This window comes from Micromonas pusilla (genome assembly GCF_000151265.4).
Source record: "Micromonas pusilla CCMP1545 genomic scaffold MICPUCscaffold_12, whole genome shotgun sequence".
In the NCBI taxonomy this organism is placed as follows: Eukaryota; Viridiplantae; Chlorophyta; class Mamiellophyceae; order Mamiellales; family Mamiellaceae; genus Micromonas; species Micromonas pusilla.
The window spans coordinates 131,393-156,462 of NW_003315893.1; the positions used below are offsets into that span (position 1 = coordinate 131,393).

The 25,070-nt window shown below is 68.8% G+C and overlaps 13 protein-coding genes across 13 annotated transcripts in view; 8 read left to right on the plus strand and 5 right to left on the minus strand.

Moving 5' to 3' along the window:
• Nucleotides 1-48: 48 nt before the first annotated feature.
• ATPC (H+-or Na+-translocating f-type, v-type and A-type ATPase superfamily) lies at nt 49-2,073 on the plus strand (the record flags this gene model as incomplete). Its single annotated transcript, XM_003062255.1, has 3 exons — nt 49-165; nt 686-784; nt 946-2,073. The coding sequence occupies 3 exons, from the start codon at nt 49-51 to the stop codon at nt 1,825-1,827; spliced, it is 1,098 nt and encodes a 365-aa protein (XP_003062301.1). The 3' UTR covers nt 1,828-2,073.
• An 80-nt stretch (nt 2,074-2,153) lies between these two features.
• MICPUCDRAFT_42091 (uncharacterized protein) lies at nt 2,154-3,395 on the minus strand (the record flags this gene model as incomplete). Its single annotated transcript, XM_003062486.1, has 1 exon — nt 2,154-3,395. The coding sequence occupies one exon, from the start codon at nt 3,393-3,395 to the stop codon at nt 2,154-2,156; it is 1,242 nt and encodes a 413-aa protein (XP_003062532.1).
• A 222-nt stretch (nt 3,396-3,617) lies between these two features.
• MICPUCDRAFT_21368 (uncharacterized protein) lies at nt 3,618-5,866 on the plus strand (the record flags this gene model as incomplete). The annotated part of the gene is made up of 3 exons (XM_003062256.1): nt 3,618-4,192; nt 4,391-5,252; nt 5,417-5,866. The coding sequence occupies 3 exons, from the start codon at nt 3,618-3,620 to the stop codon at nt 5,864-5,866; spliced, it is 1,887 nt and encodes a 628-aa protein (XP_003062302.1).
• Nucleotides 5,867-5,979: 113 nt separating this feature from the next.
• Nucleotides 5,980-6,132, plus strand: MICPUCDRAFT_52004 (uncharacterized protein; the record flags this gene model as incomplete). Its single annotated transcript, XM_003062257.1, has 1 exon — nt 5,980-6,132. One exon carries the CDS (start codon nt 5,980-5,982, stop codon nt 6,130-6,132), a length of 153 nt encoding a protein of 50 aa, XP_003062303.1.
• A 1,285-nt stretch (nt 6,133-7,417) lies between these two features.
• On the plus strand, nt 7,418-8,555 carry MICPUCDRAFT_68499 (uncharacterized protein; the record flags this gene model as incomplete). Its single annotated transcript, XM_003062258.1, has 2 exons — nt 7,418-7,930; nt 8,046-8,555. 2 exons carry the CDS (start codon nt 7,418-7,420, stop codon nt 8,553-8,555), a joined length of 1,023 nt encoding a protein of 340 aa, XP_003062304.1.
• A 476-nt stretch (nt 8,556-9,031) lies between these two features.
• MICPUCDRAFT_42094 (uncharacterized protein) lies at nt 9,032-9,969 on the plus strand (the record flags this gene model as incomplete). Its single annotated transcript, XM_003062259.1, has 2 exons — nt 9,032-9,349; nt 9,604-9,969. The coding sequence occupies 2 exons, from the start codon at nt 9,032-9,034 to the stop codon at nt 9,967-9,969; spliced, it is 684 nt and encodes a 227-aa protein (XP_003062305.1).
• A 265-nt stretch (nt 9,970-10,234) lies between these two features.
• Nucleotides 10,235-15,240, minus strand: MICPUCDRAFT_48504 (uncharacterized protein; the record flags this gene model as incomplete). Its single annotated transcript, XM_003062487.1, has 3 exons — nt 10,235-14,044; nt 14,280-14,891; nt 15,059-15,240. 3 exons carry the CDS (start codon nt 15,238-15,240, stop codon nt 10,351-10,353), a joined length of 4,488 nt encoding a protein of 1,495 aa, XP_003062533.1. The 3' UTR covers nt 10,235-10,350.
• A 538-nt stretch (nt 15,241-15,778) lies between these two features.
• On the minus strand, nt 15,779-17,353 carry MICPUCDRAFT_2716 (uncharacterized protein; the record flags this gene model as incomplete). Its single annotated transcript, XM_003062488.1, has 3 exons — nt 15,779-16,249; nt 16,400-16,672; nt 16,865-17,353. Coding segments are annotated over 3 exons (1,233 nt in total), but the record flags the coding sequence as incomplete, so codon positions are not given.
• A 496-nt stretch (nt 17,354-17,849) lies between these two features.
• On the minus strand, nt 17,850-18,599 carry MICPUCDRAFT_42097 (uncharacterized protein; the record flags this gene model as incomplete). Its single annotated transcript, XM_003062489.1, has 1 exon — nt 17,850-18,599. One exon carries the CDS (start codon nt 18,597-18,599, stop codon nt 17,850-17,852), a length of 750 nt encoding a protein of 249 aa, XP_003062535.1.
• Nucleotides 18,600-18,958: 359 nt separating this feature from the next.
• Nucleotides 18,959-20,072, minus strand: MICPUCDRAFT_48506 (uncharacterized protein; the record flags this gene model as incomplete). The annotated part of the gene is made up of 2 exons (XM_003062490.1): nt 19,438-20,072; nt 18,959-19,273 (listed from the first exon to the last, which is right to left on the minus strand). Coding segments are annotated over exons 1-2 (705 nt in total), but the record flags the coding sequence as incomplete, so codon positions are not given.
• A 198-nt stretch (nt 20,073-20,270) lies between these two features.
• Nucleotides 20,271-21,439, plus strand: MICPUCDRAFT_52010 (uncharacterized protein; the record flags this gene model as incomplete). Its single annotated transcript, XM_003062260.1, has 2 exons — nt 20,271-20,851; nt 21,046-21,439. 2 exons carry the CDS (start codon nt 20,271-20,273, stop codon nt 21,437-21,439), a joined length of 975 nt encoding a protein of 324 aa, XP_003062306.1.
• A 1,688-nt stretch (nt 21,440-23,127) lies between these two features.
• On the plus strand, nt 23,128-23,433 carry MICPUCDRAFT_52011 (uncharacterized protein; the record flags this gene model as incomplete). The annotated part of the gene is made up of 1 exon (XM_003062261.1): nt 23,128-23,433. One exon carries the CDS (start codon nt 23,128-23,130, stop codon nt 23,431-23,433), a length of 306 nt encoding a protein of 101 aa, XP_003062307.1.
• A 427-nt stretch (nt 23,434-23,860) lies between these two features.
• Nucleotides 23,861-25,070, plus strand: part of MICPUCDRAFT_48508 (uncharacterized protein) — a gene marked incomplete at both ends in the record, with an annotated part of 4,579 nt that continues 3,369 nt past the window's right edge. Inside the window, one exon of the mRNA XM_003062262.1 lies at nt 23,861-24,999. Within this exon, the coding sequence (XP_003062308.1) occupies nt 23,861-24,999 (1,139 nt within the window). The remainder of the gene's footprint in view (nt 25,000-25,070) is intronic.

The following is a 25,070-nucleotide window of genomic DNA, read 5'->3' on the forward strand; positions in this document are numbered from 1 at the left end:
GCACGCGCACGTTAGACCTCGAACATGGCGTCCCTTACCATGTCCGCCATGGCGGTGAAGCCCACGGTCGCGACCCCGCTCGCGTCCAAGAAGTCCGCGTTCGCCGGCCGCGGCGTCGCCGCGGTCGCGCCGAAGACGGCCACCGGCGGCCGCGCTTCGCTCCAGGTGCGCGCGAGCTCGGCTCTCCTCCCGCGCCGCCCGCGACGCGACGCGTCGAGACGCGGCGTCCTCCGCGATCGCGTCGGCGGCCGGAACGGCGGCGTCGCGCGCGACGCGCGCGATCGCGCGTCCCCGCCGCGCGCGCGTTCCGGTTCCGTCGCGCGTCGCGCGAAATCAGTCATCTTGCGCGTAGGGTTCCATCGCGCGCTATCCGAACGCGCGCGAGAGGTGGCGGACGCGGTGCTCGCGCCGCCTCTCGCGCGCGCTCGCATCGCGCCGCGCGCGAACGCCGTCGTCTCCTCGACGCCGCGACGACGCCGCGCGCCCCGTTCGCGTCGCGCGACCGCCATCGCGCCTCGGACGCCGCGCGCGATCCGGCGTCGCGTCCGATCGCGGGGATGGAGGGGCGCGTTTATCCATCCACGAACGTCCGGAGAGGCGCATTCATTTTTTCGTCGCCGGCCTCGATCTGACCGTCCGCCCCGACCCGTCGTCCATCGTCGCGATTCATTCCATCGAACAACAGGTCCTCGCGGCGTCCCAGAAGGAGATGCGCGACCGCATCAGCTCCGTGAACTCCACGAAGAAGATCACCGAGGCGATGAAGCTCGTCGCCGCCGCCAAGGTGCGTTCTGGTTACACTGGTTCCCGTACGACCGCGTTTGCGTGGTGAACGCCGATCCTTAAGGACTTTTGCCGGCGCATCTCTCCGCCCATCCCTCGCTTTCAATCCCCGCCCGCGTTGCCTTTCAACTCCAACTGACGCCTTTCAACTCCACCCCACAGGTGCGCCGCGCGCAAGATGCCGTCATCAACGCGCGTCCGTTCTCCGAGTCGCTCGTGAAGGTGCTCTTCGCCATCAACACCCGCCTCGCGGGCGAGGACGTGGACGTGCCGCTGTGCGACGTCCGCCCGGTGAAGACTGTGCTGCTGCTCGTGTGCACCGGCGACCGCGGCCTGTGCGGCGGGTTCAACAACTTCATCATCAAGAAGGCGGAGGAGCGCGTCGCGGAGCTCAAGACGCAGGGCGTCGCGGCGAAGCTCGTGACCATCGGCAAGAAGGGCTCCGTGTACTTCAAGCGCCGCAAGGACCAGTACGACCTCGTGAAGACGTTCGACATGGGCCAGGCGCCGAAGACGGAGGAGGCGCAGGCGATCGCGGACGAGGTGTACTCTGAGTTTGTCGGCGAGGAGGTTGACAAAGTTGAGCTCGTGTACTCGCGCTTCGTGTCGTTGATCAACAGCGACCCGTCGATCCAGACGCTTCTGCCTCTGTCCAAGGAGGGTGAGATTTGCGACGTCAACGGCACGTGCGTGGACGCGCAGAACGATATCATCTTCTCGCTCACGACGGAGGATGGGAAGTTTGCCGTCAAGGGCGAGCCGGTTGAGACGGAAGTCGCGGGGTTCGAAGGCGTGATGCAGTTTGAGCAGGACCCGAACCAAATTCTCGACGCGCTTCTGCCGTTGTACATGAACTCGCAGATTCTTCGCGCGCTTCAGGAGTCGCTCGCGTCCGAGCTCGCGGCGCGCATGAACGCGATGTCGAACGCGTCCGACAACGCGAAGGACCTCTCCAAGCGTCTGACGCTCGAGTACAACCGCAAGAGGCAGGCGAAGATCACGGCGGAGATCATCGAGCTCGTCGCCGGCGCCTCCGCCGCGTAAGAAGCGATGAGCGCGGGGATATGATGAGTAAACGGAGGTACTACGTAGAGAGGAGAGGATTGACGACGATCGACGACGATGACGAGAGGAGGAGAGCGGACCGGCGTCGGTCGTTTGGAATAGTCGAGGAGGAGGAGGATGGTCTGGTAACGAGAAAGTTGAACCGGCGACCGCGGGGACTCGAGCGCGGGATCCCGTCGATCCCGCCGGTTTGTTAATAATTCATTGAACTTTGTTTCAAAACCATGCAGGAGTCCATCCGACCGTCGCCCATCCCTCCTATCGCGTCTTCTATCGTCTATCTAGCAGGCCGCCCGTGCCTGGTCCTACTCCTTCTTCGCCGCGCGCGCCCGCAGCGCGGCGATTCGCCCGCGAGCGAACGCCTCGATCCACCGGAACGGCCCGACGCCGCAGACGAAGACGCCGGCGACGACGCGCGCGTCCCACCCGCCGCCGGCTCCGCCCCTGTCATCGTCGCCCCACCAACTCCCGCCACCACGGCTCAGCATCGCCGCGCACGTCGCCAGCGCGACGTTCCCGAGCTCGCGCCCCGGAGAGAAAAAGTTCAGCGCCAGGGAGACGACCGCCGCGGGGAGGCAGACGCCGGCGAGGACGACGACCGCCGGCGCCGTGGTGATTACCATCAGCGCGACGTTCATACGCAGCATCCGCGACTGGGACGCGTACTTGCGCTTCACGAGCGTCTGAAGGAAAAACTCCATGACGTACGCGGCGTTCAGGCCGAGCCAGTACGTCCGGAAGACGACGTCGTCCGGGCGCAGAGGGTTAAACGATGGAGGCGTCGCGGCGTTCGACGTCGCCGCCGCCGCCGACACGGCGGCGGTGACGTTGAGCCCGTGCAAGAGGAAGTGCTTGTAGAAGACGTACTGATACTTCTTGACGCGATACAGCACCGACGTCAGCGCGCGCGGGTCCCTCCCCGCCCTCGTGTAGTTGTGCGAGAACCGGTTCACCGGGAACAGCGGACGCAGCAACCACGCGGACGTCACCAGGAGAAGCAACAGAAGCGCCGAGGGTGTTTGCCCACACGAGCGCATCGCCGTCGACGTCGTCGCGCGCAGGAAGAGCACCTGCGCGAGGTTTAACCCTTGATAGAACGCGTGCTCGAGCATCTCCTCGCGCGTCACCGTGTCGTCCTCGTCCAGCGCCCCCGACGCGACGTTCTTCACGCGCGCCGACGCGTGCGCGCGACCAAAGTCGCGCGCGGCGGTGACGGTAAGGATCACGCCGGCGACGCCGAGCGCGACGTCGTGCGCGACGCGCGCGTTCGGGCCCATCGGGAACGGCGATATCGTCGAGAAGACGCCAGCGGCGCCCCGCGGGCCCCACGCCCGCGTCGCGACGACCGTCGCGGCGACGTCGCACAGCCCAATCGCGAGGACGACGAGGTAGACGACGCCCGCGAGTCGATGCGATCGACCGTACCGCGGCGCGAACAGTCGCCGCGCGTTCGGTGCGACCAACGTGGCGACGAGCTCTGCGTGGTGCGCGAGCAAGAGCGCGACGGCGAGCGGCGTCGTCGCCGCGGCGAGCGAGGCGACGTCCATCGCGGCGGACGCCGCGCGCATCGCGTCGCGTCGCGTCGCGACGCGTCGGTCGCGCCGAGGGCTCTGGCGCGTCGGACGATGGCGGATATTTCGCTTCCCGCCACTTGTCGCGCGCGCGCGCGATCAGATCGACGCGCGACGCCAGCTCAGGAGAATCGCGCGTCCCGCGCTCCTCAGAGATCCCCCGCGCGCGCGCCCGAACGCGCGCCCGCCGCGTTCGCCATGGGTCGAAAGAAAGTCCCACCCTCCGCGCTCGCCAAGGCGCTCGCGAAGCTCCCGATCGACGACGCGAAGAAGCTCCTCGCGGTCGCCGCGAGGACGGCGAGAGCGCGATCGAGAACCATCGTCGCGCTCGGATCCTCGCACCTCGCGCGCGTCTCGAGATGGGTCGACGCGCAGGACGCGGTCACGCTCGCACTTTGCGCGCTCGCGTGCGTCTTCACGTACCTCGCCGCGTCGTACGTCTCCGCGGCGCTCGTGCCGAAGGTGGACGTCGCGCTCACCGACGAGGAGCGCAGAGGCGGGTACGACGCCCCCGGCGGTAAATCGCAAAAATGGAAGCGCGGCGCGCCCTTCCCGAAGGATCGCATCCCGTGCTACGACCCGGGGACGATGGAGATGCTCGGGCCGGACATGCCCGCGATGAGCGCGGCGGACGTCAAGGCGGCGATCGCGAAAGCGCGAATCGCGCAGAAGCAGTGGGCGACGTCCTCGTTCGCGAAGCGCCGATCGCTGCTCCGCGTGATCCAGCGATTCGTGCTCGAAAACCAAGACGAAATCTGCGAAGTCTCAGGCGCGTTCTATACACTGGTTCCCATACGACCGCGTTCGCGTGGTGAACGCCGATCCTTAAGGACTTTCGCCGGCGCATCTCTCCGCCCAGGGTCCCTCGCTTTCAATCCCGACACACCTCGACGCCTTTCAACTCCGCTTCTGACGCCTTTGAACTCCACCCCGACAATCGCTTGTATGGAACGACCCTCAGCGCGAGACAGCGGGAAGCCGCTCGTCGACGCCGCGTTCGGCGAGATCCTGACCACGATGGAGAAGATCAAGTGGCTCTTGAAAGAGGGCGAGCGGTGGCTCAGACCGGAGAAGCGCGGCGCGGGCTTGATGATGTTCTACAAGTCCGCGCGCGTGGAGTACCGCCCCGTCGGCGTCATGGGCGCCATCGTCCCGTGGAATTACCCGTTCCACAACGTCTTTAACCCGCTCCTCGCGAACGTTTTCGCGGGCAACGCGCTCGTGGTCAAAGTCTCCGAGCACGCGTCGTGGAGCAGCAAGTACTACGGCAGGGCGATCAAGGCGTGCCTCGCCGCGGTCGGCGCGCCGACAGACCTCGTTCAGATCGTTCACGGCTACGCCGAAGCCGGCGGCGCCGTCGTCACCGGCGGCTGCGACAAGGTCGTCTTCGTCGGAAGCACCGGCGTCGGTCGAGCGGTGATGCGCGCGGCCGCGGAGACGCTCACCCCCGTGGTGCTCGAGCTTGGGGGTAAAGACCCGTTCATCGTGCTCCAAGACGCGGACTTGAGCCAGTGCGTCCCGATGGCGTTGCGCGGCGCGTTTCAATCGTGCGGCCAAAACTGCGCCGGCGCGGAGCGTTTCTACGTCCACGCGAAGAAGTACGACGAGTTCGTTAAGCGCGTCGTCGCCGCGGCGTCCAAGTGCCGCCAAGGCTGGGCCCTCGCCCCCAACGTCGACTGCGGCGCGATGTGCATGCCCAACCAGGCGGCGTACGTCCAGTCCCTCGTCGACGACGCCGTCGCGAAGGGCGCGACGGCGGCGGTTGGCGGCGCGATGGACGCCGACGCCGCCGGGCAGGCGCGTCCTATCTCACACTGGTCCCCATACGACCGCGTCGGCGTGGTGAACGCCGATCCTTAAGGACTTTTCCCGGCGCATCTCTCCGCCCAGGGTCCCTCGCTCACGATCCCGACACACCTCGACGCCTTTCAACTCCGCTTCTGACGCCTTTGAACTCCACCTCGATATCATCGCTCGTACGGACCCTCGACCCTCAGTTCTACCCGCCCACGGTCCTCGTCGGCGTGACGCACGAGATGCGGATCATGAGGGAGGAGGTCTTCGGCCCCGTGCTCGCGATCGTGAAGATTCACAGCGACGACGAGGCCGTGGCGCTCGCGAACGACTGCGATTTCGGGCTCGGGTCCAACGTGTTCGGATCGAGGAAGCGGGCGCTTCGCGTGGGCGCGAAATTAAACGCGGGGATGACGACCGTGAACGACTTCTGCGCGACGTACATGGCGCAGTCGCTGCCGTTCGGCGGCGTGAAGGAGTCCGGGTTCGACCGCTTCGGCGGCGTGGAGGGGCTTCGCGGGTGCTGCCACGTGAAGTCCGTCGTCGTCGACGGCGTTCCCGGGATCCGCACGGACATCCCGCGGCCGCTTCAGGCGCGTTCTATACACTGGTTCCCATACGACCCCGTCGGCGTGGTGCACGCCGATCCTTAAGGACTTTGCCCGGCCTTTCTCTCCGCCCACCCCTCGCTTTCAATCCCCGCCCTCGACGCCTTTCAACTCCAACTGACGCCTATGAACTCCACCCCGACGTTCGCTTGTATGGAATGGCCCTGCAGTATCCCACCAAGCCGTACGCGTTCGCGTTCTGCAAGAGCCTGTGTCACATGTTCTTCGGTCTCGGCGCGTTCGAGAACGTGATGGGGCTCGCGATGCTGATCAAGACGTTCGTCCTGCCGTCCAAGCCCAAGGTGTATTAAGCCGAGGGGCGAACGATCGACGAGAGGGACGACGAGGGACCCCGACTGTTTGTACATAAAATAAATTCATCGTCACTTCACGACCAGCAGATACCAGACCTGACTCAAGCAAACTTGAACGCGACGCGACGTCTCGTCGCCGCGCTTTTGCGTGCGCACTCCTCGTCGCGCGATGGCGGGGCGGCACGGCCGCCGAGGGCGGCGGCTCGCGATCTACGGCGCGGTCGTCCTCGCCGGCGTCGTCGCGTACGTCTTCGTCGCGTCGCTCGCGCTGAGCGGCGGCGGCGGCGGAGGGGTCGGCGCGGGGAGGGACGGGGGCGTCGTCGACGACGGAGGCGATTTCATCTCGCGCGCCAACTTCGTGCGACCGACGGCGAAGCGATCGGCGCCCTCGCGCTCGCCTTCTCCGCCGCCGCCGACGCCGTCGTCGCCTTCCGCGCCGCCGACGCCGTCCACGCCGGCGCGCGACGCGAAGCTCGAGACGGACGACGACGACGACGACGACGACGACGCGCGCGCGAACGAGTCGGGAGGAGACGCGCGATCGGACGCGTCAAACGCGAACGCGAACGAAGACCGCGTCGGCGTCCCGGGCGACGCGGCGCGCGTTGAGGACTTCGCGGGAAGGGCGTTCCCGATCGCGAAGACGTCGTCCGCGCGCGTCGCCGTCGAGAAGGACGCGGTGGACGCGGACGAGGCGACGGAGAAGAAGGCGACGGCGGTGCACGAGGAGGAGGAGGAGGAGGAGGAGGAAGAAGAGGAAGAGGCGCCGGCGGCGCGCGACACCGCGGAGCCGGAGACGGAGACGGAGACGGAGACGAGCGCGGAGGACGAGGACGAGGCCGAAGAAGAGGAGGAAGAGGACGAGTGCCACGCGCTGGAGCACGCGGACTACTGGGGCGGCGAGGTCCTGCTCCCGACCGCGACCGCCGCGAAGTCGTCGTCGACGTCGACGTCGTCGGCCGTCGCCGCCGATTCCGATTCCGCGTCGGCGTGCTGCGACGCGTGTAAGCGCCACGAAGCGTGCAACGCGTGGACGTGGTCGCCGCCGCCGCGACGCGCGTGCACGCTGAAGAGACTCGACACGCCGTACCAGCCGCTGAACGTGAACGCGAAGTTGAAGACGACGAGCGGCGCGCTGTATCCGCCGACGCCGCGGTTCGTCCGATCGAACGCGACGAAACGCGTCGCGAAACGAGCCGCGGGCACCAATCCGAACGCGCCGCGTGGCGGCGGCGAGCCGGAGCCGGAGCCGGAGCCGGAGCCGGAGACGTGCATCCACACGATGATCACGAGCAACGGCCAGCCGTACATGAACTGGCAGACGCGCGTGTTCTACCGAACCTGGCTCGCGTCGTCGAAGGAAAAAGGATCGCCGTTGAAACACTTCACGCGCGTGCTCCACCGCACGCGCGACGACGAGCTCATGTTAGAAATTCCGACGGTTCGCATCGACCCGACGCACGCGGAGTGCGACAACGGGTGCGACTACGCGGTCAAGGACCGTGCGCGGGCGATCGCGGAGTGGGCGGAGACGAAGGACGCGTGGCGATGCAGTCACGTGTTGATGGCGGAGGCGGATTACGTGATGCTCAAGTCGCCGCCGCGTTCGGTGATGTTACAGCGCGGGCACGCGTACGGGTTCTTGTTCGGGTACATCATCCCGTGGCACGCGGACGCGCTGCCGGCGTCGAGGGTGTTACATGACGTCGAGCGTTACGGGCGTTACGAGGACGTGCCGCAGTCGGGGAACGCGCCGCAGGTGATGCACGGGGACGATCTGCGAAAGGTCGCCGAGGTGAGGAGACTCCCGAGACTCCTTTCCATACGCTCCCATTCGCGCATCGCACGCCGTTCGTCACTAAAGGAGTTCGTTCTCATCTTATCTTTCCTTTCCTTTCCTTCTCTCGCAGATCTGGGCGGACCTCGTCGAGCGCGGCGAGGAGGACGAGACCGTCAAGCGCGTGTTCGGGTGGATTCGCGACATGTACGCGTTTGATTTCGCCGCGACGCGAATCTCGCCGATGCCCTTGACGATACACTACCCGCCCGTGCCGTTCAACAAGCTGATGGCGCAGCCCCCCGCGGACGCGACCGCCGGTCAGGCGTGCATGCTCCACTACACGTGGTCGCCCATCATGAGCGACAAGGACGGGAACGAGGTGTGGAAGTTCGACAAGCGGTCGATGCCTTTACCGCTGACGCCGCGGCCGACGCCGCCGGCGTGGGATCCGAGCCGAGGGTTCAAGCTTCAGGCGGGGGAGATAGTCACGGAGGAAGGGCTTGCGCTGATGCGCGCGATGGTGACGCGCTTCAACGAGGCGGTGCGGTCGATGCCGAAGTTTCCGGAGGGGACGACGGACGCCGCGGGGGTGGCGCGCGCGCGCAGGAACGCCAAGCCGGAGCACGAGCCGTTCTTGTAACCTTTTATTTTAGTGCGCGTCGAAATAGATAATAGACGCTCAATGTTCATTCATCGGTCAGTTGAAAGGGAATGCGATCAAATGTTGAAACCGAGGGACGGGTGAAAAACGTTTGTGAACGCATCTCATCACATCAAGGTACGCCGTTTCGGAAAATTCCCCGCGAGACTCCGTCGACGAATTCACCGCGTCGCCGCCGGCCGCCGGCGATCGCGCCACTGCGACGCGCGCTCACTCGCCGCCGCCCGCCACGTCTTCGGACGATCCCGCGCATCTACTTCATGAGTAGAAAAATGGTCGCTTTTGCCCTCTCCTCCGCGCGCGCTCTCGTTAAACCCGCCACGACGGTCTCCTCGCGCACCGCGCGCGGTGTGGTCGCTCGCGCGAACTTCGCCGTCGCGCGCGCGGCGCCGTGCATCGCGCGCGACGCGCTCCGCGCGCGCGGGTTCGCCGCCATCGCCGCGCCGTCCCACTCGATGCGCGCTCGCCCTCGATTCTTCTCCGCGCAAGCGTCCGAGGAGGACGAGGCCGCGACGGCGGAGGAGGACGCGGACGACGCGGACGGCGGCGTCGACGCCGCCGCGCCGCCCGCGGCCGGGCCCGTGAAGCTCTACGTCGGTAACCTGTCGTGGGGCGTGGACGACTCGATGCTCACGGACGTCTTCGCGGAGTACGACGCTTCCGGGATCGCGGTCATATCGGACATGAACACCGGCCGCAGCCGCGGCTTCGGGTTCGTGGAGGTGCCGTCCCAGGAGATCGCGGAGAAGGCCATCGCGGAGCTCGACGGCGCGGTGCGTGGCGGCGGTCGATCCGCCCCCGAGATCTTTTTCGCGTCCCTCGTCGCGGATCGAACCCCCGCCCTCCCAGTCGGCGCGATCGTCGATCGCGTCGCGCGCGCGGGGTCCTCGTCGCGTCCCCCGCCGCGCGATCCGATCGTTCATCGCGCGCGATCGCGCTGGGGAGGCGCGCCGCCTCGCGCCCTCGACCTCGTTCGTCGCTGACCCGATCGCCGATTCTCCCCTCCGATTCGTTCATTCTCTCACAGGACGTCGACGGCCGCCCCATTCGCGTGAACATCTCCGAAGCGCGCAGCTCGCGCCGCGAGTACGACGGCGAGCGCGGCGAGCGCGCCCCGCGCGAGCGCAACTACGACTTCGACGCGAGGAAGGTGTACTTCGGTAACCTCTCCTGGGGCATGGACCACCTCGACCTCCAAGACCTCTGCGGCGAGTACGGCGAAGTCGCGGATTCGCGACTAATCACCGACCGCGAGACGGGACGCTCGCGCGGGTTCGGGTTCGTCACGATGTCCAGCGCGGAGCAAGCGGAGAAGGTGGTGAACGGCCTCAACGGGCAGGACGTCGACGGGCGCGTGCTTCGCGTCAACATCGCGAACGTGGACGGCCGCTAAACGATCGGTGATCGGTCGATCGGTCGATCGATAGACCGATCGATTCGATTCGAGGCGAGGCGAGGCGAGGAAAAAAAAAGCGAGGAGGAGGGTTCACGCGGAGACGACTCCCTCAGGAGTTTTATATAGGAGGATTTTTTTAGTTCACTATAGCTCACCGAGCGAAGCAGGAAGCGAGTGTTGTTGGGATGTTGTATATGATGCATTTTAATACTTACGGGCAAAGTAACAGAGCGGGCGCCGGGGCGAATTCGGTCATCGCTCGTACTCAACGTAGTCGTCGCGTTAAAAGAAAAGAAGAGAATCAAAACCACCCGTCACCCGTCTCCCCGCGTTCGTCGCGTCTCTCTGCTGCTAATTCTAACCTTTACAAACCCTCCCTCAACAGTTCAGCGCGGACTCCACCGCGTCCACGGCGGGACCGAACCCCGCCCCCGCCCTCGCCTTCGCCGCCTCGTACCCGCGCGGCTGCACCCCCGCGGCGGCGGCTTGCACCGCCGCCGCCGCCGCCGCCTGAATCGCCTCCCCGCGCATCATCGCCTCCACCTCCGCGGGGGATCCGCCGCCGCCAGCCCCGAACAGACTCGCGGTGAGCCCAGACAGCCCGGACAGCCCGCTCATCGGGGTGGGTCCCAGGGAGCCGTCCTCGGAGACGCCGGATTCGCGCCGACCGAGACCCCGGCGAGCGTTCGTCGCGCCGTTTTCGCCGCCGTCGCCGTTGGTCTTGGTCCCCGCCGCGCCGCTGTACCACGCGTAGAGCGCCTGCAACGGGCCGACGAACGCCGGGGACGTCCACGACGCGAGTCCGGAGTTGTTCGCGAGCTGCGGCGTGTTCGCGGAGGCGCCAACCCCGCCGGGCGCGGGCGCCACCCCCGCGGTGGCGACGGATAACTGCTGGAGCCACTCGGGGGATTTGAGAAGCGCCGCCGCCGCCGCCGCCGCGCCGTTCGCGTTGAAGCCGCCGACGACGCCGCCGTTGCCGCCGAGCATCGGGGGCGAGAACAGCGTGCTGCGGTCCTCGAACTTAACGCTCGCGCCCTTGCCGTTACCCTTCTTTCCGTTACCGCCATTATTCGCGGGCGCGGCGCCCGCGCGGCCGAAGAAGTTCGACAGCCGAGTCGACGCTTGCTTGGCGCCGAACGCGTTGTTACCCGCGTTGAAAAACGACGCGCCGCCGTCGGCGGGCGGACCCATCATCCTCGGCGGCGCCGCCGCCGCCGCCGCCGCCGCCGCCGCCTGCTGCTGCGCGCCGACGCCGTACCCGGACGCCTTCTCCGCGGGAAGCGCGCCGTCCGCGCCGAGCGCGAGGCGCTCCGTCACCGCGCCCGCGCCGAGCCATCGAAGCTCGCCGCGCCCCTTACCTCCACCCTCGGGCTCGACGAAATCCAACACGCCGACGCGAATGAGGATGCTCGCGACGTCGTGCAGCCTCCGCGCCGCGCCCGCGAGCGCGCCGGTGCCGTTCGCGCCCGGCGCGTCCGCGGCGGGGACGCCGCCGAGCCGCATCGCCGCCGCGCACGCGTCGAACGCGACCGAGCCCCTCGTCGTCGCCGCGTCGTCGTCGCACCCGCCGGTGTGAAATCCGACGTGTTGCATCAGCCGCACCGCGAGAGACTTGAGCGAGCTCGCGTCGCCGCCCGCCGCGTCCGGGTTCTTGCCCTCCCTCTCCGCGGCGGCGACGACCGCGGGCGCGTCGTCGAGGAGCGCGCGCAGCGCGTTCTCGACGCGCGTCGCGCCGTGCCACTTGCACGCGCCCTTGGAGATGCGTTCGGTGACGCCGATGGCTTCGAGGACGTTCATCACGTCGTACAGGCGTCTTCGCTTCACGCCGAGGCGCTCCGCGAGCGCGTCGACGGGGACGTTCCCGGCCCACTGCGCGGTGCTTCCGCCGCCGCGGGTCGGGGGGTTGCCCGACGCGTTCGCGTTCGCGTTGCGCTCGTCAAACTCGGCGACGATGCGATCGGTGATGGACGCGAGCGAGTGGTCTTTCCGGACGTACGCCGGCCCCGTCTCCGTCTTGGCGGCGGCGGGCGCGTTTCCACCATCGATGGGCATGATAGAAACGGTCATCGCGTTGGCGTTGTTAACCGCGCGCAGCGCCACGGATTGATGCTTGTTCGGGGACATCCACGGCGCCTCGGTCTCGTTCGCCGCGCTTCGCTTCGCCTTTTTCGATTTTTTCCCCCCCGCGCCGACGCCGACGTCCGAGCCGCGGCGCCCGGCTCCCGCGTTTTCGTCGTCCGAGTCGTACCCCCCGCCTCCTCCCGCGCCGCTCCTCGCGCCGAGCGGCGAAAACAGCAACCGCGTCGGCGCGAGCCCGTTCGGCGACGGCAGCGCGCCGCGTCCTCCACCGAACGCGGCGCCGAACCCGTCGTCGTGACCGCCCTGAGGCCCCTGATGCATCCCCGCCGCCGACGACGTCGCCGCCGCGCCGGCGACGTCGGCGAGCCCCCCGCCGACGGTGTGCGCGAGCGACAGGCCGCTCAGGCTCGAGTGTGTTCCGGTAGTAGCGTTACCGAGGTTAGTAGCGCCGCCCGTGCGGACGGTCATCGCGGGCGGGGGCATCGCCGCGGCGTCGGCGGCGGCGGTGGACGGCCGCGCCGCGGATCGAAGCCCCGCGGCGATATCGCCGCGCGCGCCAATCACCGTGTTGGGCCCCCCGGTGAGCTCCGCGGTCGCGCCGAACGGCGTCGGCGCGGTCGCGCCGCCCTCGCCGAGCCCGCCGTCGCCGACGTTCGCCTGCATCGTGAGCGCAGCTTGGACGACCGCGGCTTGCATCGCGGCGGCGCCGTCGCGCGTGCCCGAGCCGAGCACGGAGAGGAGCCAGCTGTGCGGCGACAGCGCGGCGCCGTTTTTGGCGGTGCCGGGCTTGGACGCCGTCGCGGGCGCCGCCTTGGGTTCCGGCGACGTCGCCACCATCGCGTCATCAGCCTCCGCGTCGTCAGCCTCTGCTGCCTCTTCGTCTTTCGCGGCGGAATCCGTTGCGGTCTGCGCGTCGACGGCCGCGCCGATCGCGGCGGCGGCGGCGGCGGCGGCCACCGCGCGCGCGCGCCGCCGACCGTCCTCCGCCGCCGCCGCCGCGACGACGCTCTTGGTCCTCCCCTTCGCCCTCGCCTTCCCGCCGTTTTTCGCGACGGACATCGGCGACTGCTTGAACGCGGACCCGAGGCTGCCGAGGCTGCCGAGGCTTCCGAGCGAGCACGCCCCGCCCGCGGAGTTGAGCACGTTCGCCATGTGCGCCGGGGTGAACCGGGGACCCGCGCCCCCAGTCGTCGGCGGCGCGACCAACGCGTCGACGCCGCCGACGCCGCCGCCGACGCCGATCCCCGCGCCGATCCCCGCGCCGAGCTTCTCGGAGGGCGTGCACACGGGCGGGAGCTCCGTGGAGTTCGCCGCGGCGGCGGCGGCCGCCGCGCGCACGACCGCGTCCAGATGAGCGGGGAGGTCGCCGTGGTTGAATCCTCCCGCGCCGCCGGGGTGATGCGGCGTGGTGAAGACGTCGGCGAAGCCGCGCGCGAGTCCCTCCGGGGAGCCGTCGAGGTTCGCCGGTCCGACGGCGGCGGACGTGGGCGCGAAGCCGTCGAGGCCGGAGAGGTCCATGCCGTGGCCGAACGCGTGCTGATGATGATCAAAAACGCTCGCCATGGAGGCGTTACCGGGCCCGCCGTACGTCGCCGCGTGCGCGGCGGCGGCGGCGGCGGCGGCCGCCGCCGCCTTGGAGGCGCGGCGCTGCTCCGCGGCGCCGTGGTGGCCGTGGTTCGCGCGCTTCGGCGAGCGGCTGCCGCCGCCCATGCCGCCGCCGCCGAGGGCTTTCCGCTTCCCCGCGGTCGACGGGTGCCCGGCGGCGGTGGACGCGCGTCGGTCGGTCGCGTCCGTCGACGGCGGGAGCGGGTTCTCGTCGCGGTCGAACGCGACGGGCTTGGACCAGCCTCGCCACTCGTCGCGAAGCGCGCATCGGATGCGGAGGCACGCGGCGCCCTTCGGGACGTCATTGTTGGCGAGGACGCGGATGGGGCCGGAGACGCCGCTGCCGAGGAACTCGACGCCGTCCTCGGCGAAGATGCCGAACAGAAGCCTGCGGCGAGCGAGGAGGGAAGGGGCGACAGGGCGTCCGGTCCGTCAGAAAACGCAGAAGACTCAGAAGACGGTCCGAACGACCACCCTGACGCGCGCGCGCGGAAGAAAAAAAAAGAGGACCGTTGGATGGGGTCCGCGCGCGATCGCGCGCCCCCCCGCGCCGCGCGTCGTCCCAAACGCGACGCGAGCGAGCGAAGCGCGAGAAAACCGCGCCGTCGAGCGCGCGCGCGCACCTGAACACCTTGCACTTGTTCGGTCCGAACGCGCAGACGTGGTTGGACGCCTCGTCGATGGAGACGAACAAGTTCCTCGCGTCCTTCCACTTGTCCTCGCCGCCCGGAGCCGCCGCGCCGGGCGCCGCGCCGCGCTTCTTGTCCGCGTCCGCGGCGGCGGCGCCCTTCTGCGTCCGGCCTTGCTTCCCGAACCGCTGAATCGCGCTCAGGATGGGCCCGGTGCACTCCTTCGCGCATCGTCCTCTCGTCACGGGCAACCACGCGTACCCTTCTCGATCGACAACCTTGCCGTTGCTCGCGTTGAATCCCATCGTCCCGGACTTCGCGCTCGTCGACCTCCCGCCGGTCTTCCCGAGCGGCTCCGCGTAGACGAGGTATATCAGCGCGCGAACGCTCGCGCCGTTGTACAGCTTGAGTTCGTACTCCAGCGCGCTGTCGCGCATGTCTTTGGGGACGTCGATGCTGAAGCCGCGCTCGGTGGCCTCGTAGATGTTCAGGACCTCGTCGTCGTCGTCGCCCTCGTCGTCGTTTCGCGCGGACCCCGCGGTCGCGCGATCGAACGTGAGCTCGACCTGGTTGTACGACCGCTTTTTCTTCCCGAGCTTGTACGCGCTGCGTCGATGAAAGAGTCGCGGAGGTCAGAGCGGGGAGCGCGGGGGAGGAGAGGCGCGCGACGCGACGCGGGGACGGTCGGGGACGGCGGAGGTGGCGCGCGCGGGATTTCGTCCCGAGTTTTTCCCCGCGAGCCGAGCGAGATTCGCGCGCGGGGCGCGACGCACCGGACTTCGTGCGTCTCTCGGTTCGGCTCGACGCGCTCGATGAACCCGTTCGGGTGCGACGTGATCACCGGGCACGGGATGAGCGTCGACGGGTCCTCCTCGATCGCGCCCGCGCAGACGCGGCCGGCGCCGCGCGCGGGCGCGGGCGCGGAATTCCCGTTGGCTTTCGCGGGTGCGCCCATCGCGCTCGGACGGAACCGAGACCCGCGCGCGCGCGCGACGGTCGTGAGGTGCTCGCGAACGACGAGCGCGCTGACGAACGCGAATGTATCGACGTTCCTGAGAGGGTTACGCGCGGTGTGATGCCGTGCGTGCCGCTCGCGCGTCGACGAATGCGCGTCCCCGGCGTCGCGCGAAAACAAAAATAGCTGTTGCGACAGCCCGTCGTATGCGCGTGTCGGTCGGTGGACTTGAACGGACACTTCATAGACATTTCACCCTAAACCCCGAGCGCGGTCGATTTAACCCTTCGTTTTCGAGTCAACGGCCATCGGTACCCCATAACCTGCTTTTATTTTCCCGATCGGACGACCGAACCCCGAACCCCAAACGGCACGAGCCTCGGCGTTGATCGCGCGAGCGTCGGTCCAGCCGGGTTTCGGAAAAGAAGCGAGAGAAGACGCGCACATGATGAATGAGTTGGAATCGAACCGCCTACGCTTCGACTACCCCCGGGGCGACGACGCCCGGAAATCGCGCGCTCCCATCCCCCCCCGCACCCGTCAACGGCGCCGCGATGCGCGCGGTCTTCGCGCTCTTCACGTGCCCCGTCGCGCGATCGTCGCGCTCCCCGAGAGGCCACCGCGGAAACGTCGGCACGTCTCTTCGATTCGCGCTGCTCGGCGAAGCCGCCACCTGCGCCTCCGTGCACGGCGCCTCCGACAACCCCAACGCGAGCCTCTCCACCCCGGCCCACGCGACCATCACGCCGTTGTCCACGCACCACCTCGGCGGCGGCGTCACGAGCGGAAGGGCGCACCGCGAGGCCACCTCGGAGAGGCGCTCGCGGACGACGGCGTTGGACGCGACGCCGCCGGCGACGACGACGCAGCTCAGCGTCTCGCCGTCGTCCAGGAGGTCGTTCGCCCACTCGACCGCGCGCGACGTGCGCTCGGTGAGGTGTGTCACGGCGACGCGCTGGAAGGACGCCGCGATGTTCGCGCGCGTTCGCCGCGTCGCGGCGTCCTCCTCCTCGGGAGAAGGGAGACGCCTCCGCGTCGTCGTCGTCGTCGCGGAAGAATTTGAATCCTCATCTGAATCAACCTCCTCCTCGTCCTCCTCCTCTTCCGAATCGCCGCCGCGCGAGTACACTTTCGTGAACGCGCCGTCGTCCGCGCCGACGCCGCCGACCCCGAGGTCCCTCTCGATCGCCAACCGCACCGCGGTCTTCAGACCCGCGTACGAAAAGTCGCAATCCTTCCGTCGCCGCAGCGGCACGGGAAACTTGTACGACGCGTCGTCGCCCTCGCGCGCGAGCGCCTCGAGCGCGGGGCCGCCGCCGCCGCCGACGTTTAACCCCAACAGTCGCGCGGTCTTATCGTACGCCTCCCCGAGCGCGTCGTCGAGCGTGCTGCCGAGGATGACGTAGTTCCCGATCCCGCGCGCGAGGATCAGCTGATGAGGCGCGTTCCATCGTTCGAAGCGATGATATCGGGGCGGGGTTTAAAGGCGTCAGGGGTGGAGTTGAATGGCGTCGCCCAGGTGTGTCGGGGATTGAAAGCGAGGGACCCTGGGCGGAGAGATGCGCCGGGAACAAAAGTCCTTAAGAAACGGCGTCTCACCGCGCGAACGCGGTCGTATGGGGACCAGTGTGGACAATATAGAACGCGCCTGATTGTGCCCGCCGCTGACGAGCAGCGCGAGGAACGGAAACCGGCATCGCGTCGTCCCCGCCGCGAGCCGCGCGACGAGCGCGTGCGCTTCCATGTGATGCACCGGCACGATCGGAAGCGCGTGCTTCGCGCTCAGCTCCTGCGCGGCGACGACGCCGACGCGAAGGCACATCGTGAGCCCGGGCCCCACGGTCACGGCCACCGCGGAGAGGCGCGACGGATCGTCGATTCCCGCGCGACGCAGCGCCTCCGCGACGACCGCGTCGATCGCGCGCTCGTGCGCGTCCCGCGCGAGGTTCGGGACGACGCCGCCCCACCGCTCGTGGATCTCCACCTGCGACGCGAGCGCCTCGCCGAGGACGCGGCCGTCGCCGGTGACGACCGCGGCGCCGGTGTCGTCGCACGACGTCTCGATGCCGAGTACGAGGGTGTCGGCGTCGACGCGAGGAGGCGCGGACGACGGCGACGGCGGCGCGGAGCCGACGCCGAGGCCGAGGCGTTGGCGTTGGCGCGCGTCGCGGTCGCCGCCGCCGGTGGAGGAGGAGGAGGAGGAGGAGGAGGAGGACGCGGCGAACCCGCGGCGCGGGGACGGACCGCGACGACATCCTTGCCGCCGACGCGCTTCCGGCGGCGAAGCCCTCATCGCGTTTGACGCGGACGTGGACGCGCGGGCGCACGTCGCGAGTCGCGCGGCGAGCGGGGGCGGCGGCGGCGGCGGCGGCGGCGCGCGCGACGCTGCGGCTACGGCGCGCATGGCGACGCGGGAGCACCGGCGTCGAATGTTGACGACGGTGGCGCGGCGCGCGCGTCGCGATGACGCCCCGCGCGACGACGACGACGATCCGACGCAGATGCAGTGCTCGGGCGCGTTTGGTTTTTTTTCTCTGGTGCAGTGGGCCGTCTGGTCGGCGATTAACCTTATTCTGTTCTCAATCGCCAGCCCACCGAACGCCGCTAAGCTATACCCCCCCTTCCTTTTCCTTCTCCTTCTCCTTCTCCCCGCGTCGAATCGCCGCGAGAATCTCCAGCGGGCGCGCGCCGCTCGCGGTCGCCGCGCTCCTCACCGCGCGACTCAGTCCCCGGCACGCGCTCACGTCGATCGCTCGCAGCGTCCCGCCGACCGGTCTGTTGGGGGGGCCGCCCTCCAACAGTCGCCGCACGCCCGCGTCGGTGACGTCCGCGCCGGCGAGGCCCAGCTCCCTGAGTGTGTCGAACTTCTGCAGGTTTCTGAGGCCGTCGTCGGTGACGCGTTTCGCGTGCGAGAGCGGCGATCCGAGCTCCAGGGTCTCCAACGTGGAGGACAAACGACGAAAGACGGGGAATTTTTTGTTGGTGTCAGCGAACCGTGACACGCGTTCCACGCACAGGACGTTTTCTATCGCCTCGTCCGACGCGAGCTTCGTTCGCGCGGCGCGCAGCGATCGCAGCGGCGGCCACCATCGATAAAGCGCGCGCTCGAACCCGTGCAACGACGCGTTCCAGCACCCGGTCACGTCCAGGTCTTCGAGCGCCTCCGCGTGCCACAAAAGACGAAGCAGCACGCCGTCCGAGACGGAAGAAACGCCCCACGCGTAGCCGTTACCCGCGCGCGTCGCGCCGACGCCGATCGCGAGTGCTCGGAGCCGCCGCCACCCGGGCAGCGCGTCCTCTTCGTCCGGTCCGTCCCCGCCGCGCTCGACGAACGCGAACGGGTCGTTCGCCGCGCCCATCGCGGGCCACGGCGTCCACCCGGTGGTCGGCCCGAAGTTGGTGGCGCTGATGCGAGCAGAAGACGGGGGACGTCGGGGCGGAGTTCAAAGGCGTCAGGGGTGGAGTCGAAAGGCGTCGCGGGCGGGGATTGTGAGCGTGGGGTGGACGGAGAGAGACGCCAACGGCGAAAGTCCTTCTTAAGGATCGGCGTCGACCGCGCGAACGGAATCGTATGGGGACCGGCGTGAGACGGGACGCGCCTCAGCGACTCGATCAGAGGGCACCCCGTCATCAGCGCCAGCCACGGGAATTTCGCGACGGAATCGTGCTTCGCGCTCTCGCTCACGTTCAACGACGTGAGCGACGCGCACGCGGCCGCGACCGCGGGGAGGACGTCGTTCCCGAGCCACGGTAATGCCGCGATGCTCAGCCGTTTCAGTCGACCCGTCAGCGCGGACGCGACGTACGTCGTCGCGCCGCGGACGCCGCCGCGCGCGGGGGAGAGGCTCAGATGATCCAACGACGCGGACTCGAGCCTTCCCGCGATGGACGCGAGCGCGCCCGCGGTCACCTTGTCTCCCATCCCGCTCGCGTCCAGATGTTTCAGCTCCGGGCAGTGCTTCGCGAGCGCGGCGTACGTCTTGTCCGTCAGCGTCGCGCACCCGCTCAGGTTGAGCGTGTGCACCTTCGCCCACTGGAGTGAGTTTATTTAAGGCGTCAGTCGTGGAGTCGAAAGGCGTCGCGGCGCGCGGAGAGAAACGAACGCCACGCCGCGAGAGAAAGTCCTCGAGCGAGGAACGAAGTTCACCGCGTGGAAAGGGTCGCACGGGGAGCAGTCTGGCGCGAGATGGGACGCGCCTGACCGGACGCGCAGAGCCGGCGGATGACGGCGTCGCTCGGCCGACACCACCCGTAGGACAGGTCCACGACTCGCCACACGCTTTCGGGCCGCTCGCGCAGGACGTCGCGGAACGCGCGGCACGTGCTCGCGAGCTTGGGGACGAGCGGGATCGCGCCGGTTCGATGAGTGGACCGTCGCGCGTCGTCCGCGACGTCCGCGGGGAGCTCCGTCGCCATCGCGAAGATGCGCAGCAGGACGTCTCTCGGGAGGGCGCGCGTGGACTGCTCCGCGAAGCTCAGGCCCGCTCTCGTCATCGCGCGCGCGTCCGCGCGCTGCGCGTCCGCGCGCTTTCGCTTCAGCTTCTTCCTCCTCGCCGCGAGCGTCTCCTCCTCCTCCTCCCGGTCCATCGTCGAGTCTTCGACGCGATCCGATGGTGCCAGCTGTACTCTCTTCTTCAATCGCGCCCGCCCCCCCACGCGGACGGCTTCACGCTGCGCTTCCAGAACGGGACCTGAGAAGAGCGCGCGTCCGCCGCCGGCAGCGCCGCGCTCGAGGCGTACACCGAGTACGAGATGTACGCGAGCGCGCCGGTCAGCGCGAGGAAGATCGGCGTCGACTTGAGGGCGTTCGGCGGCGGGCGCGGCTCCTTGAACGCGCCCATGGGGTGCGTGGGAAGTTGTGACGCGCGCTCGTGGCTTTTCACCCACCGCTCGGTTTCAATATTTGATCGCGGCCCTTTCAACGGACCGATGAACATTTTTGCTTGGACGGACTCGTCCGCGCGTCTCGCTCGTCGTCGACGTCACACGTCGGACGCGCCGAGCGACGACGCCCCGCGCGCGCCGACACGATGGCGTCGCTCCCCGCCGCCGCGCCCTCTCTCTCCCGCGCGCCCGCGCTCGCGCCGCGCGCCGCCGCGCCGGCGTCCTCCTCCTCGCGACGCGCGGCGGCGCGGCGTCGCGCCGTCGCGCGCGCGGCCGCGCCGTCCCCAGATCTCGCGACCGACGCGACGACGACGACGACGACGACGACGCGTCGCGACGCCGCGAAGCGCGCGCTGCGATACGCCACGGAGGGCACCTACCGCGGCGCGCTCGCGTCCACGTCCGACCGCGCGGCCGTGGAGGAAGCGCAGGTGGCGCTCGAGGCGTTCGCCGCGGGGACGCCGCTGGACCGCGCCGTCCTCGCGGGACGATGGCGGCTGCTGTACACGACCGCGAGCGACGTCCTGTCGGTGATTCGACTGGGGAGAGACGTCGGCGTCGTCGACGTCGGCGACGTCTTCCAGAGCTTCGACGACGCCGGGAAGATCCAGAACGAGATCCGGCTGAGCGTTCCGTTCCTGCTCGCGCCCGCGACGCGAGGCAAACCGGGGGGGGTCTCGCTGAAGGTGGACGCGGACTACCGCGTCGTCGGCGATCGCACGCTGAGGTGCGTTCTATTTTACACTGGTTGGTCCCCGTACGACCGCGTCGGCGTGGTGAACGCCGATCCTTAAGGACTTTTGCCATCGTTTCTCTCCGCCCAGGGTCCCTCGCTTTCGATCACCACCCTCGACGCCTCACAACTTCATCTGACGCCTATGAACTCCACCCCGACATCGCTTCGTATGGAACGACCCCGAGCCTGGTCTTCAACGAGGCCAAGGTGAGCGAAGTGCGGATATCGGACGCGGTGGAGGCGGCGCTCGCGCCCGCGCTGCTGCCGCGCGGGTCGCTGAATCGGCAGGTCTTGCTCGCGATCCGGGAGTTCGAGCTCAAGTTTCCGCTGCGTTCGGCGCTGAGCTCGATGGGGGGCGGCGGGGGAAGCGACGGCGACGGCGACGGCGACGGCGCCGTGGGGGGGGGAAACGACGACGCCGAGACGCGCGACGCGTCGGCGGCGCGCGGCGGAGGCGGAGGCGGCGCGCCCGTCGGCGCCTACCTGATATCCTACGTCGACGAGGACACGCTCGTGGGGAGGGCGAACGGGACGGGGACGTTCATATTCCAGCGCGAGGGCGACTTCGAGGCGGCGTAGAGGAAGAGGAAGGATGGACGGACGGACGGGCGGCGGCGGCGGCGGCGGCGGGAATCGCCGCGCCGGCCGCGCCGGCGCCGGCGCGTTCGCGGGCGAGCCTCGGACCGTCCGACGTTCCGGAGTGGAAGGCTGGAAACTTTGAAACTTTCGCGGCGTTCTCCGCGCGAACGTATTCATCCCGCGCGGCGCGTCCAGCGCGCGGCGACCTCCGTCCGCGGCGCGACGCGCGAGCGGAGAAGCCGTCATCGAGGCACAGGCAGATGTGAAGAGCCCCGCGGCGGGGCGGGACGCGAGCCGAGAAAGCCCATTGTTTCCGGAAGGATCCCGCCGGCGCCGCGCCGCCGCGGCGCCGTGCGGCCGCGGCCACGGCGTGGTGCGGGCGTGCCGCGTTCGATCACCTCGGCACGGGGCTGAGCGCGCGCGTCGCGAGGTTTCCGCGTGGAAAACGCGCGCGCGAGACGTGAATATAAGATAGCTAGAGTTTTTAGTTTCAGGAACAGTCAGTTCAGTCTTTGGAGACGCGCCAGGAAGAGAATCCGTCGCCGAAAACCAAATCCGAACCGAAACGAACCGGTGAGACCATCCGGAAGAAAGTTAACTCAAAAATCGACGGTTTAATTTCGCTCGACCGGAAGAAAAAAAGTCCCGGGCGGGAGAAAAAAAAAGTTCCGATCGGATCAGCGCCGATCGGATCAGCGCCGGTATCAAATTTCACGTGACCGAATTTTTTTCGCCGATTTCATCGAAGTGCGCGGTTTAGAAGTCGCGTCACTAACCGCGAAACTTTTAAACCACGCTTTTTGAGTCAACACATACGATCGAGATTTGGTCTCGGACGATCCAATCTCGCTTTCCGCGGTCAATCGTCGTCTGGAAGGTTTTCCGAGCAGGGAGTCAAAGGATCAGGATAATATTTTTTGGCAATGCGAACGCATAGTATACCCTGCGACGCGTCTCGGTCGCACTCGACCCACAAATTAGGGTTCAAGCGACGCTCGATGGCGCGATCCGCGTGCCCTCCGCTCGCGCAATCTCTTTCGCGAATTTTGTACTACCCCGCGAAAAGTGCACACAAAAGACGCCGGCGCGCAGGTGACGAAGCGCGGCGCGGGGGACCGAGGGCATTCGACGACGCGCGCGGAAGGCACCGCGCGCGCGCGCGTTCGATGTCGCGCGAGGACGAAGACATGAGGGACGCTCCGTGCGGCAGCGGCAGCGGCAGCGAGGGCGGGGGCTCCGGCGGCGACCGAGAGGTGCGCGCGTCCTTTCGCGCCGTCGTGGAAAAAAGATGCAGCGTTTAATCTCAGCCGCGCCGCGCCCCCCCCCCCCGCGTCTTCGCGCGCGCGTCGCGTCGTCCGCGCCCTCGACATCGCCCGCGCATCGCGACGCGCGAACGCTCACGCATCATCTCTCCCCGATCCCCCAACGCGCGCAGGCGTCCGGCGGCGAGGACAGCGACGGCAACGCTCGCGAGCGCGAGAACAGCGCGACGAGATTCTCCGGCTCGAAGCAGCACGGAGGCGCGTTCTATACACTGGTTCCCATACGACCCCGTCCGCGAGGTGGACGCCGATCCTTAAGGACTTTCGCCGGCTCATCTCTCCGCCCACTCCCCGCTTTCAATCCCCGCCATCGACGCCTTTCAACTCCATCTGACGCCTTTCAACTCCACCCCGACATTCGCTCGTATGGAACGACCCGGAGGCGCGCACGATCTGTCGACGCGCGAGTCGTCGCCGCCCGAGGTGGCCGGACCGGGGAACAAAGAGGAGAGCGCGCGCGCCGGGGACACGGGCGAGAGCCCCGGCGCGCGCGGCGGCTCCGGCGCGGACCGCGACTCGAAGCCGCGCGGCGGCGGCGGCGAGACGAGCGCGGACGCGCGGCCGTCGCTGCCGCGGTTCGATTTTCACGACTTTCCGCGAAAGACGAATCAGGCGCGTCCCGCGCGCCGGTTCCCGTACGACCGCGTTCGCGTGGTGAACGCCGTTCCTTAAGGACTTTCTCTCCCGGCACATCTATCCGTCCAGGGTCCCTCGGTTTCAATCCCCGCCCGCGCCGCCTTTCAACTCCGCTTCTGACGCCTTTGAACCCCACCCCGACGTCGTTTCGTACGATGGACGACCTCAGGCGGACGACGCCAACGCCGCCGTCACCGCGCAGATGTCCGTGTCCGCGCGGGGGAGTCTGGCGGCCGCGCGCGCAAAGGAAGCCAACGACGCCACGATGGGGACCGGCGGCGGCGGACCGAGCGCGTCCAAGACGAGCGGCGCGTCGAAGAAGAGCGGCGGCGGCGGCGGCGGCGGCGGCGGCGCGAGGGGGGCCGCGTCGCCCAAGCCCAAGCCGAAACCGAAACCGAAACCGAGAGAGACGCGCGCGTCGAGTAAAGCCGCGGCCGCGGCGATGAAAGCGACCGAAGCCGCGATGGTGGCGGGGACGCCGGAGGACGCGGGCGACGCCACGAAGGCGGGGAGAACCCGAGCCGGGGGCGCCGGTTCCAAGGGTGGAGGGAAGGCGGCGTCGGAGTTTGCCGCGCCGGCGCCGCCCCCGGCGAAGCGACCGCGCGGCGGCCGCGGCCACGGCCACGGCGCCGTCCACAGAAACTCGAGCGGGCTCCCGATGATGCCCCCGCCCGGAGGCGCGTCGTCGCGCGACCCGCACGGCGCGTTCGGCGGCGCCCCCGCGCTCAGCGCGGAGAACGCGATGAAGGCGACGCATAGGTCCATCTTTCTCGCGGGCGGCGGCGTCTCCGGATTCGCGTCTCTCTCCGGGGGGTCCGGGTTCCACGGCGCGACGGCGAACGCGAAGATCAGCGGCTCCGGGAAGATCCAGCTCCTCGGGGCGAGCGCGACCGGGACGACGACGACGACGAAGGGGAATTTCGGCGCCGGCGAGGTTCCCGCGGTGGATCAAATCCGGGCGGGCGGTCATCGTCGATCGAGTCCGACGAGTCACGACGCGACGACGAAACGGGTGGAGGTCATCGTCGGCGCGCGACCCAAGTACCACGGCGGCGGATCGTTCGAGTACCTCGTGAAGTGGGTCAACCACGCGCACGTGCACAACGAGTGGACGGAGGAGGACCTCCTGGATCAGATGGCTCCCGCGGAGCTCGGGGAGTTTCTGCTGCAGCACGGCCGCGTGCCGCGGATGCTGATGGACGAGCGGTGGACGATTCCTCAACGCGTGGTCGCGATTCGTCCGACGCGACGCGGCGGCGGCGGCGGCGGCGGCGGCGGAGGCGGAGGCGGCGGCGGCGGCGGCGGCGGCGGCGGCGGCGGCAGCGGCGATGGGAACCTCCCCACCGGCGGCGGCGGCGGGAGAGCCGGCGCGGGCGCGTGCCTCGCGCGCGACGCCGCCGCCGCGCCCGCGTCTGGAAGCGGCGGGGGCGAAGAAAAAGACGCCGACGCGGCGGCGCGCGACGGCGACGACGCGACGCCGCCGAACGACTCGGCGTCGCCGCCGCCGCGCGAGACCTCCCCGGACGACGACTCCTCTGACATCGACGTGAAGAACACGTCGGTTCTCGTGAAGTGGTGGGGCCTGCCGTACGACAAATGCACGTGGGAGCGCGCGGAGTGCCACCCTGATCTCCCGCTTCTCTTGAAGCGATTCGCGGAGTGGAAGCGGCGTC